Source organism: Pipistrellus kuhlii, unplaced genomic scaffold, assembly GCF_014108245.1.
Source record: "Pipistrellus kuhlii isolate mPipKuh1 unplaced genomic scaffold, mPipKuh1.p scaffold_m20_p_20, whole genome shotgun sequence".
Classification (NCBI taxonomy): Eukaryota; Metazoa; Chordata; class Mammalia; order Chiroptera; family Vespertilionidae; genus Pipistrellus; species Pipistrellus kuhlii.
This window is the reverse complement of record NW_023425516.1, coordinates 18,989,394-19,001,957: the sequence shown is the minus strand read 5'-3', so window position 1 is coordinate 19,001,957 and position 12,564 is coordinate 18,989,394. Positions and strand designations below refer to the sequence as shown.

Genomic DNA, 12,564 nt, shown 5'->3' with positions numbered 1-12,564 from the left:
AACGCAGGAAAGCGCTGAATCTGTTTCTCCTGGTTGTTAAGAGAGCTTTAAATGTCACTTTTGTCATGAACTGCAAATCCACTCCTCAGATTCGGGAAACACCATCCAGAAGCAAAGTTTTCACGTGGCATATATTCGAGATAAGACGACTCTGAATGCCAACCCTATACTCTTCGTGTTATGTCCACCCCTGACAGCTGTCTCATTAGAGCTGTCAATAGTCAATATGTTATCCAGCAAAGCCCGCCTTCAGACCTCTCTAACGCCAGCTATCCTGCCCGTGAATACTCGCACACACAAGTCACTCTCACACAACTTCACAGAATAACAGCAGTGGGTCTACCGGAACCAAAGAGCGGTCTGTGCTCTCCGCCTAGCCAGCACGTTTCTAGAAATAACCAGCTGGAAAGAGGGCCCCAGAACTGATGAGCCAAACCGAATGGAATTGTTCTCTTGAGCCAACAGGGCCGCTATGGATAGGGTATGGATTCAATGAATCCGAGCCCATGAGCCCACCACCTGCCTGATACCCACTCCAAGTCCATCCTTCCTTCACTCATTGTCTCAGCAGCAGCAGGCACTGGAACCCTGGGCTAGAGCCAGGGATGGGCAAAAACCAACAACCCCACAGAGCCCGGGTCCACAGGAAGGCGTGAGGAATTGCTCTTAAGGCATCGCGCAACATTGACAGACACTCCGTCCCATTTTCCAGCCAACGGCGAGAGGGAGCACAGTCACACGCTGATCCCCCTCATCCTGCATTCGGATTCTGCATTCGGATCCCTGCGGGAAGTTCCCAGGGTGACTACTTTCTCCCTTCTCCCAAGGATCTTGCACTTAGTAACTAGTACCAGGCGATGTGCAGGAGAGAAGTGAACCCAGTACAGACAATGGGTGCCTTAGGGAGTGAGGGCTCAGCCCTGTGAGGAAGCCCCGTTGGGAGGGATTACCATTTATCCCCACACATCTGTCTCCGTAAGACCGTGAACTCCAGAAGACAACAGCATGGCAGCACCTGGCACGAAACAGGCCTTTGGTGAATATCTACCCAATAAACATGCTCCACGGAGGCGTGCACACCTGCAGGCTTCTTCTCCACAACGCGTGCTGCTGACCTCGCTCCTCTCAAATTCCCAGGAACTAGATGGGGGCCTCCTTCTCTCCTCTTGGGGAGGAGAGGGGGCATCCCAGAACCCTCCAAGCGGCAAAACTGCGTATCTGCTCAGGAAAAGGGAAGTGCATGCAGCATCTCAGGTTCATTTACAGGCCATCGCTGGAAGTCTGTGACCCTCAGGTGCAGCACCCCTCTACTACACTGTTAAAAAGTTAGATCTGGCCAAAACCGGTTTGGCTCAGTGGATAGAGCGGCGGCCTGCGGACTGACAGGTCCCAGGTTCGATTCCGGTCAAGGGCATGAACCTTGGTTGCAGGCACATCCCCAACAGGGAGCGTGCAGAAGGCACCTGATCGATGTTTCTCTCTCATCGAAGTTTCTAACTCTCTCTCTCCCTTCCTCTCTGTAAAAAAAATAAATAAATAAAATATATAAAAAAGAAAAAAGAAAAAAAAAGTTAGATCTGAATTAATGTCAAGTTCCGAACCAGCCGAGTCTATTTATTTAGCAAAGATAGGAACAAAAGGGGCCAAAGAAACCTGAGCTTTAATCCAGCTTTTATCACTTGCTAGCTGTGTTAAGGATGGAAACCAGGGCCTCAGTTTCCTCATCTGCAAAATGGGTTCACAATGGCTGCTAATTCCGTGTTTGTGTCACGAGGAGGTGAGCAAACGTGGGATACGTCTGGCGGAGTGCCCCGTGCACAATACATGCTCATCAACAGAAGCCGCCACCACTTTCCCTTCTATCTCCACACTCCACACTCCCCTCCCCTCCCATCCTCATCTCCAAGCAGCTCCTATGAGATTCCAGGGGGAGAGACAGGAACCCCTCAGAATTCACCAGGATCGCAAAACACAGTCCTAATGCTCTCCCGCGTCCTGCATGCGGATCCCTGCGGGAAAGGACCCGAGTGACTATTTTCTCACTTCGAACGCCTGATGTTCACCTGCGAAGGCCCTTCGGGTGAGAGAGCCGGCGATCTCTGTCCACATACGCCCGGGTCAGCTGTCAGCACACACGTGTTCTATTAGGCACAGGCACTGTTTAGAGGCAGGACTATTAAGTGAACGTAAAACGGAGATGAAAAGAACGTGTTTGATCAAAAGCTGGACGGCAAAAACACACTGACAGGGACACAAGGCAGAGGAATTAGCTTCCTCAAAGGGTTCTCTGTGATGCCCTTTGATGACACTGGATGGTTAAGGACCTCCACCCAGCTCTCCTCCCGGAGGCACCAGATCAGATCTTAAACGTTTTCGGCTCTCCCGCTGCTTTCAAGACCATTCGCCACTCAGCCCATGTCCCAGGAAGGCAGATTCTAAAGTAGCACAAACCCTATCGTTCGGATTCCTTTTACACATGAATTTCTCAAGCGTCTCTAAGTATTTGACTTCAAGAAGAAGGGGGGGAGGGGGAGGGAAAGGCAAGCATTTCCACTTTAAAACAATCTTTCATCTCTAAGCGATGCAAATTTTCTTTGTTTAGCCAATCCGCATACCACTAGCCAGTGTTTGATCGGGCCTTTATTTAACATCACTACCCACAAGCTGCACAGCCAAGTCTGAAAGTTTCAGATAATGATCTCATTAAAAGCAACAAATTGGCTCGGAGATGAAATATGTATCAATATGTCTCAGAACGCTGTAAAGCCCCACACTTCAGAACCACAGGAAAAGTGTAATTAATTCCCCCAGCACTCACACTGCGTGCCTGACACTCTTATAAGCATGTGGGCTTTGATGTTGCATGAATAAGATAATAAAAGTAATTAATAGCATTTCATATCCACACATTGTTTTCACAATTCTCACAGATGAAGATGTGGAGAGAGAGAGCGCGCGCGCTCTGTTCTTACAGAGCACACTGTGACCTTGGGAAAGTTATTTAAGCCTAAAATGCACACAGAGAACCAAGAATCCTGTGACTAATCCCAAGGTTTGAATTACTTACTCTCTCTCAGACACACACACACACACACACACACACACACACACACTTCTTAACCAGGCCTCCCGCTACCCTAAACTATGCAAATGACTGAACAGGTTCTCTATCAGACTGTATATGATAAGGTACCAACTGTATACACACACACACACACACACACACACACTCTTTCATTGTATGCAACAGGGCGGGAAACAAATCAGTAATACAAACCAATTTCCTATCTTAGAATTCTTAAAAGAGACTCCCAAACAGGTTTTTCCCCCTCCCCTACACCATGAACAGTGCCAATGATCCCCACTGGAAATAGCAAAAGCAATGCTACCAGGACAGCGCTATTATTTAGGGTTAGTTGTAGGAAAAATGAACTCTGCTCTGAAGACCAGAAAGCAGTCCACAGCAAATCCTGCACCGAGTTTATATACATACATATATATATATATATATATATATATACATACATATACATATACATATACATATACATATACATATACATATATATAACAAGGGCAATTAGAAAACATGACTGATCCAAAGCTAAACACCAAGTTGTTCCTTCTGCGTTCTCCTCTCTCATGAAAATGTCATATTCCCTCTCCGCAGTCCTACAAGCACTAACTTTCCTCACAAAAACCCCTTTCAGGGCTGACAGGGGCCACACCAGGTCCTTACCCTGGGCAGCACCTTCAATGAACGAATGACCACGTGCCTGCCTGTTCACACACAGCCCAAAAGCCTCGCTGTGCTCCTTCTGTGCTCAGAGAGGCTCAGGGATGGGTCCCCACAATCAGGTTATTAAAGACATCGAGTGAGAGCAACCAAGAAAGGCCTCCTCCAACAGCCCAGATACACGCACTGGCGTTACTGCGGCTATAAGGGAGTTAAGGACACCTATTAGTGATTGCCTAACAGGTAAACGTATTAAATACCATTTAAGTCATTTTTCTTTACTTAGCAATTGTTGACTTTAAAAAATTTTTTTTTTTTTTTTTGGCTAGGCTAAATGGACTACAAAAGAGCGAGATAAGCACTTCAAAACGCTTCAGAAGAGAACAGATTCCTTCTGCCAAATTCACACATTATCTCCCCGCTCGCCGAGGATAAAATAGTTACAAATGGTGTGTTTAAACTGCTAATTCTGTATTAAATGGTGAACCCGAGATTATCTCCAAAGCATAGCACGCTGCTCATGGAATGGATCGCTGGCCAAACTACTGCGGGGAGAGAAAGTACAAGTTAAAACACTGCAGATAAAAATCGCCGACTTCAAAAGTCTCCTTCAGAGAGCTCAAGTGCACGTTAAAACATCTTTCCTCTGGGGGGGGGAGGCCGTAAATCAAACGTCTCTAACGCCGGCGGGGCCCAGGGCAATCCTCAGAGAATCCGGAGCCGCAAGCAGCCCTCTCTCCCCCCCATGCAAACCAGTTAGTTCCCGAGGCTGCGCGCGACTCCAAGCTGCAGGGATCTTCAGCACAGCATCGCCCCGAAAGCTGATCAAGGAAAAGACCACAAGGATAACATGCATCCAAGAAAAACGTCCGAGGCCTTTTAACACAGGCAGTCAGTCCCAGGGCTCAAACATGTGCTGCCCCGTCCGCTTCCCCTGGAGGGGAAGGTGGGAGCAGGAGCCCTGCGAGGCGAGGCGATGCTGCCAATGAATGGCCCAGCAGAGCTGGGTGGAGACACACCTCTCGGGAGCCACGCTGCCCAGCTCCCTGCCCCATGCCCAGGTCCCGCTCCCATCCACGCAGGGCTGAGTCTGTCTGCACGGGAGGGAGGGGGACACTGGGGAGGGAGGCTGCTATGCAATCAGGCCATACAACCCCCTCCTCTCCTCCTCTTCATTCATAGCTCCTCCAAAGAGGGAACGCGCCAAAGGCCCCAGAGCTTGGGCCCTGCGCCCATCACCCCATCACCATCGCCCGTTTCCAATCGCCCCCCATCCGAGGCATGCATGCACCCTCACCACCCCAAGCGCGCTGGCCTGGCCACTACTAGCAAGTGGGTAACATCGGAGCCAAGGAAGCGGGAAGGCATCGCTCCCCAGCTCCAGGGGCCGGAGGCTTGGGCTCAGCAGGAGGCTCTCCCTGGCCGCTAGGATGCTTTGAAATGCAGACTTCCTTCCAAGGGGAAGGTCCTGTCAGGGGGCGACCCAGTCTCCCGGGCTCCCAGGCCCTCCCTCCTCGGGAGTCCTTGGCCCAGGGGTGGGCAGGCGAGAAGTCTCCCTCCCCGCCTCTGAGATCGGAGGCACGCACAGGGCTGCCCTCCGCGGCCCACTCCAACCAAGGCACTCCTCCCGGGCCACCCCCCACCCCCCAGCCCGTGCCCCTGCCTGCTGCTGCTGCTGCTGCTGCTGCTCACCCCAGCCCTGCAAGCGGATCAGCCCTCAGGTGAGGCTCCAGCGAAGAACCTGGCTGCACGGCTCCTCCAGACACCCCTGGCTGCTCCCGGAACGAGCATGCATGCATGCACATGGAAAGCCAAGCCTGCCGCCTGCAAGGAGGCAGCCACCCCATCCTTCGTCACTCAGCTTTGCAAAGTTGGCATGCAACAGGTAGTTCCCGGGACTTCCACCTGAGGCAGACCGGAATGCCCCAGCCGCCCCGGGGGGGAGGGGGGGCCGTGGCCAACGTGGGTGCGGGACCCGGGGGGGGGGGGGGTTCTCCTCCTCACCGCCCCCGGATCCACAGGAGGCCGGGCCCCCACGTGCGCTTCCCCCCGCCACCCACTCCCCCACCCACTCCCCCACCCACCCCCGCCCCGGCGCCCCGGAGGCCGCGTCCCGCCCTCCTTCCCGCCGGGGAGGGATGCCGCCGGCCCCCTCGCCGCCCCTCCCGCCCGCCCGCCCGCCAGCCCGCGGCGGGGTCGGCGGGCGCAGCCCCCGGAGCCATCTTGTGGCGGCGGCGGCGGCGGCGGCGCGGGGCCCGGGCGGGCGGCTAGCTACCTGCACGATCTCGCCCTCCGCGCTGAGCGTGGCCCCGGCCCGCGAGAAGCGGCCCGTGAGGCCGGTGGTGTAGGTGGTGTAGTCGCCGCTCGGGCTCGACTCGAACAGCACCACCTCCACGAACGCCGTCTCCTTGGCCCGCGCCGCGCCGGGCCCCGCGGCCGCCAGCAGCAGCCCGAGCAGCAGCGGCAGCGGCGGCGGCGGCGGCAGGCGGGGGCCGCGGGGGCCGCGGGGGCGGCGGCGGAGGAGGCGGCGGCGGCGGCGGCCCGGGGCCCCTGGGCGCCCGCCCGAGCGCGGCCTCATGGTCCTGCGGCGGCGGCGGGAGGGCGCGGAGGGCGGGCGCGGCCGGGCATAGTCGCGGGCCGGCGGAGGGACCGAGGGCAGGCGGGCGCCTCACAGCCCCATCGCGGCGGCGGCGGCGGCGGCTTTGTGGGTCGCAGGCTCGGCTCGGCTCCCCCGGCCGTCGCGCCGCGGCCCTTTCATCTGCTCCACGTGAGGGGTTATCCCCGCCCCGACAGCGTCGTGACCCGCTCTCCCCTCCCTCCCTACCCGCGCTCGACCGCCGCGGCCTCCCCGGGGAGCGGGAAGGCGGGGCGGGCGCGCCTGCGGCAGGGGGCGGGGCCCTGTGGGCGGGCACGCCCCCGCCCGCGCTCCGCCCCGGCGTACGCCACGCCCCCTCGCCCCAGCCCCCGCCCACCGCTTGCACTCCGCCCCATTGTTCTAGCCACACCCACCGCCCGCGCTCCGCCCCGGCTCCTCCCACCGCCTGCACTCCGCCCCGTTGTTCTCGCCACGCCCCACGCCCCCCCCCGCTGTCTTGCTCCGCCCATTCTTCTAGCTCCGCCCCCGGCGTCTCTACGCCCGCCCCTCGCTCCGCCCCCAACCGCATGCCCCACCCCTTAGTGCCTGCTCCGCCCCTGCTGCGCTGAGCCCTCAGCGGCAGACATTTCTCTTCGGGGATTGCCAGAGTTTGGCGGGAGTGGGGGATCGCGTTCTGCTCCTGAGCGATATGCGTCCTCTCTGGAGGCCCCACGCCCCCCTAGTTCCGTACAGGAGTTAGGAGGACCTTGTCCTTCCCAGATCCCCTCTGCCCCGGAGCAGAGCGTCCCTCCATCCTCACCCCCACCTCCAGGATGGAATGGGAAAGGCCCAGGCAGGCGGGCAGGGGCCGATGGCAGCTGGGCCATGCTGGGACTTAATCCAGTTCTTGCACGGGTGTGGCTTAGACAGTTATTCTCAAAAGGGTGGGGTGGGGGGGAGCATTTAGCTATTTGGATTTTAATGGAGTTCATTGTTATGCAGCCCCAGAGACTGTAACTCAAACAACCCCCCTCAAGAGAGAAGTTCTGAAACTTTGAGTCTTGCTGTGTGTAGTGGCTCGGGAGAGGCCAAGGGCATTCACTACCTTCTAACATATTAAATAAATGTGCTTATTTATTTCCGTCTCTCCTCCACGCCCCACATACACACATGCCAGAGAACAAGCTCTATATCATGGCTAGGATCTTGTCTTGTTCACCGACGTAGGCCACGACTGCCTGGCCCGGAGTAGGCACTCAAAAAAATATTTGCTGCATGAATTAATGACTAAAAGACTTCGCGATAAGCTCATCACCGTGTGTCCCTTCCATTCCGCAGACGTTTGGGGCAGCTTGTGAACTCACAGCTGCTTAGGAACGCTGGGCTTCCCCAAAATAAATTCTGAACGTGGCGAAGGACAACCAACCGCCCTCCCCGCGGGGACTTCGATGAAAACCCAGATGAGGGTCCATAAAGAAACCGGTTTCCATTTCTAAAACTCTGCCTCAAGAAAAATATGGTTAACGAGACATAGCCCAGCAGCACTACGTAACATGATTCATCTCTCGGCAGTAGAACGCTGTTTAGAAATGGAGGTATTTACTGAGTAATGAGATTTCACCAAAATCTGGCAGGCAGTTCAGGGAGATAGAAAAGAACTTCAAACAGAAGATAAGGCCCACTGGTGAGGATCAAGGGCTGGATCAGCGAGCTGGATCCAGTGATAGGAGGGAAGAAAAGTGATGCGCCTTCATTATCTGGCGTGACACATCCCTCGGATACCATCCCGAGCAGAACTTATCTTGTTCCTTTCTAGACTTATCAGACTCATATGAAAACAGCAGGTGCACCAGCATCAGCTAGAGCTGCCAGGTCTTCGGCAAATTTCGTTGACTTAGGCCAAAAAGCACACAGAGCATCGGGAAATTATCGGCCATCCGAGTTCTATCCCGATGATCAAATAGGGAAGGTCAGGAATTTCAAATCCATAAATATATGCTTTATTCCCAAAGTATTTGTGTTATTGTAAATAATAACAGGCATGGATATTCACAGCAGCCTTGTTTTTCATAATAAACAACTCCCGCCCTAGCCGGTTTGGCTCAGTGGATAGAACGTCGGCCTGTGGACTGAAGGGTCCCGGGTTCGATTCTGGTCAAGGGCACATGCCCAGGTTTCAGGCTTCACCTCCTGGAGGGGTTGTGCAGGAGGTAGCCGATCAGTGATTCTTTCTCTTCATTGATGTTTCTGCCTCTCTCTCCCTCTCCCTTCCTATCTGAAATCCATAAAAATATATTTAAAAGTAATAATAATAAACATCAATGCCCACCAATAGGAGATTAGTTAAATAAATTATAGTACAGCAATTTAATATATGATGGAACACATTAAGTAGCCATTAAGAAAAATGGAGAGCCGAAACCGGTTTGGCTCAGTGGAAAGAGCGTCGGTCTGAGGACTGAAGGGTCCCAGGTTCGATTTCGGTCAAGGGCATGTACATTGGTTGCTGGCACATGCCCAGTGGGGGGTGTATAGGAGGCAGCTGATTGATGTTACTCTCTCATTGATGTTTCTAGCTCTCTATCCCTCTCCCTTCTTCTCTGTGAGAAATCAATAAAATATATATTTTTTTTATTAATATATTTTTTATTGATATTTTACAGAGAGGAAGGGAGAGAGATAGAGAGCTAGAAACGTCGATGAGAGAGAAACATCGACCATCTGCCTCTTGCACACCCCCTACTGGGGATGTGCCAATAGAATATATTTTTAAAAAGGAGAATGAAGAAGCACTCTATGCACTTACACGGAATGATCTTCAATACACACTGCTACGTAGGAAAAGATGTGCATTTGGTGTGCTGCCAGGAGGTGGAGTAGAGACAGCAGATACATAAAAGTTTGCAAACATTGACTATGTGTGGAAGGAGATATAAGAAACAAACACAAAAAAATGGCTGCCTCCAGATGACTGGGAGGCAGAGAAAGGAGGGAGACCTACTTTATTGCTGCGCCACCTTCGTACCTACTAAATTTGCTCCGTGCGCATATATTACCCACCAAAGGCAATAAAATAAAACATGGAGTAATCTGCTACATCAACAGATGATACTATTAGTTCCCTGTGCAAAAGCGTATTCCTTCAATAGACATTTAACACCTATTGTGACGCTGGAATACAAAAAGGAACTGGCCTACAGTGATGGAGAAAGTCAGCAGCGAGGGAATCTAGCTAATGGTTACACAGGACCCCTCTGTGATATATATTTTTAAATATATTTTATTGATTTTTTTACAGAGAGGAAGAAAGAGGGATGGAGAGCTAGAAACCTCGATGGGAGAGAAACATCCATCAGCTGCCTCCTGCACACCCCCTACTGGGGATATGCCCGCAACCAAGGTACATGCCCTTGACCGGAATCGAACCTGGGACCTTTCAGTCTGCAGGCCGACGCTCTATCCACTGAGCCAAACCGGTTAGGGCAAAAACTAATTTTTTTTTATTTTTATTTAATTAGCCCGTCCCTGTGTTCAAGTAATTTCCTTCATTTTTCCCCTCCTCCTTTTTTCTTTCCTTTCTTCTGCAAATATTTATCACTATAGGGACAGTGAGAGAAGTTATAAAGAATGACAATAAAATACACTTGAACTGTTGTTGTTTTTTAAATTTAAATTCTTTATTGTTTAAAGTATTACATATGTCTCCTCTCTCCTTTTCCCTCCATTGGCCTCTCCCCAGCCACTCCCTCCCCCCCAACACAAGCCCTCACCCCCTACTGTCTGTGTCTATTGGCTGTGCGTATATGAATGCATACGAATCCTCTGGTTGATCTCTTACCTTCGCCACCACCACCACCACTTTTAACTGTTCTACAAAGGAATTTTAAGAGTTGGAATCTCATTTTGCCCCTTTCAGGCGATTCACATTTAAGACATGGTAGCATTCCTCCACGGTATTTATATCTAATTTTGGAAACTTTCATTTATTGTATTTAAACATCACAGAATCCTCTTGAAAGGTACAATGGATGTAATGCAGGCAAGTAGCGGCAGTTCTTTCAGAACCCTTAGAAGTGTCTCTTCCGCCTTTGAAGTACACCATCAATCTACGTCTCCTTTAAGCCCCAGGCAGAGGCCAATCTGGGCCCCGGTTCATCAGTGATTTAAACTCTGCTTCAACCTGTTCCTGCTCTGCAGTGGCCACCCAACCGGGAGGCACAGACTCAAACAAAGCTCCAGGGGCCGGGCAGGGAATGTGACTGAGGGAGGCGGGCCAGGTGGAAGCAAAAATAACCAGGAAGATGGTAAATGGCAAAGGTGCCCCGGGCAGGAACACCCTGAGGTGTGTTGGCCTGGGAACACACGGCGGGTGGGTCCCGGGGCCGACCCGTCCATCGCTGCTCTTGGGAACGGGGCCCGTGACTCATAGATCTTCTGATTTGTTCAAAAGAAGCAGAACTCCAGACTGGTTTGTCGTGTCTCCTGGTGGATGTTGTTTTGTTTTTTTGTTTTGTTTTGTTTCGGGGTGTGTTTTTTTTCTCATTATTTTTTTCTTCTTTTTATTGAATGTGTTGGGGTGACACTGGTTAACAAAAATCATCTCCTCCTGGCTTTAAGGGTTTGTAATCGATTTTTAAAGATTTGGGTTGTTGAGCAGGGCCAAATACACGAATTTACAGGCCATTTTCGGTCCAAAAGACATGAAGAGAAGTCTGAAAAAGTAGATACTGAATAGTCTGGCTAGCGTGACTCGGTGATTGAATGTCAACCCATGAACCATGAGGTCACGCACGGTGGTTCAATTCCTGGTCAGGCCACATGCCCAGGTTGTGGGCTCGGTCCCAGTAGGGGGGCTGGCAGGAGGCAGCCAATCAATGATTTTCTCTCTCATCATTGATGTTCTCCACCTCTCTCCTGGTCCCTTCCTCTCTGAAATCAATAAAAACATATATAATGTTAAAAATGGAATAGACCTATACGTGCTACTACAGCAAGCATTCCAAGACATACCGCTACATACAATAGTAGTATACAGGGTACACTGCAGCATATGTGGTATTTTCCCAATCTCTTTTTCACTCCCAACCTCAGGTTTATATCAATAGAATTAGATTAGCCATGGTTCACACCAACATGGGTGTTAAGCTTTCATTTATTCAGTTAGTTAATTACTCTTTTTGTTGTTATTGTGTTCTTAATCCTCACCTGTGGATATTTTTTTTTTCCATTGCTTTTCGGAGAAAGCAAAAGGGAGGGAGGGGGTGGAAAGAGAGAGAGCACGAGAGAAACATTGATGTGAGAGAGACACATCAACTGGTTGCCTCCCGCCTGCCCCGCCCCCAGACCGGGAGGAGGAGCCAACCTGCAACCAAGGTACATGCGCTTGACCGGGAATCGAACCTGTGACTCTTGGGTGCACAGGCCGACGCTCTAACGTGCCTGTAAGTCGGTGGCCACCTCACAGGCACCAAGCTCCGTTTGTTTCCTTCTGCCGCCGACAAGCTGCATGGCTAGGCCAAGTTCTCTCCTCCGGCGTGGGTTTCCTGCTCTGTGAAATGCGGGCCAGCCTCGCCCTCCTTCGGAGCGCTGGCACGAGGGTTACACGAGATGATGGATGGGCCATGGAGGGGATGGTAACTGGCACATGGATGCTCCTGACGGCCGTGAGCTCTGATCTCCCCAGTTCCGAGCTGGGGGCGGGCTCTGCCTGCCTCTATGTCCGTCCGCACCAGCCCTGGCGCTGCCATTTGCCTGGAGAAGGCGGTCACCCCATGCTGGCACTTGCCTCCGGGAACCTGAGAGGCAGGACCTCTGAGGGGCACGCGGTTCACAGGCCCGGGTGCTGCAGGAATGCCCTCCACTCCTGTTTGTCTCCTCCACCAGTTAATGATTGACCTCCGCCGTTTCATTCTGTTCAAACGAACATGACCTCACGGTGCCCGCGGCTCTGTCTCTGCCAGAGTGGCTCAGGGATCAAAGAAGCCCACGGACGCGGCAAGCCCTCCCACTGCCCCGTCAGCCCGCTGGCATCTGCCTCTGCGCCACTGCCCCCTTGGCCGTACCACCCTGCTGTCCGCCGTGCCCGGGTGAGCCCTCCGCGTCCCGTTCCCATTGGGCTGCCTCTGCCCGGCCCACGGCGGCAGCTGTGTCTCCTCCCCCGCCGCCTGGTGCTCCGTGGGCCTCCCTGAGGTCCCTCTGGCTTCTCTCCTTTGTGGGTGAAGCATCTCAAAGTGTCCAGAGCAGATTCATTCAC

The 12,564-nt window shown here is 52.8% G+C and overlaps 1 protein-coding gene across 1 annotated transcript in view; it reads right to left on the bottom strand.

Annotated features, from left to right (window-relative positions):
• The window catches only part of ZNRF3 (zinc and ring finger 3), a 125,546-nt gene extending 118,986 nt beyond the window's left edge, over nucleotides 1-6,560 (bottom strand). Inside the window, exon 1 of the mRNA XM_036449037.2 lies at nucleotides 6,012-6,560. Within this exon, the coding sequence (XP_036304930.1) occupies nucleotides 6,012-6,314 (303 nt within the window). The 5' untranslated portion in view covers nucleotides 6,315-6,560. The remainder of the gene's footprint in view (nucleotides 1-6,011) is intronic.
• Nucleotides 6,561-12,564: the final 6,004 nt, after the last annotated feature.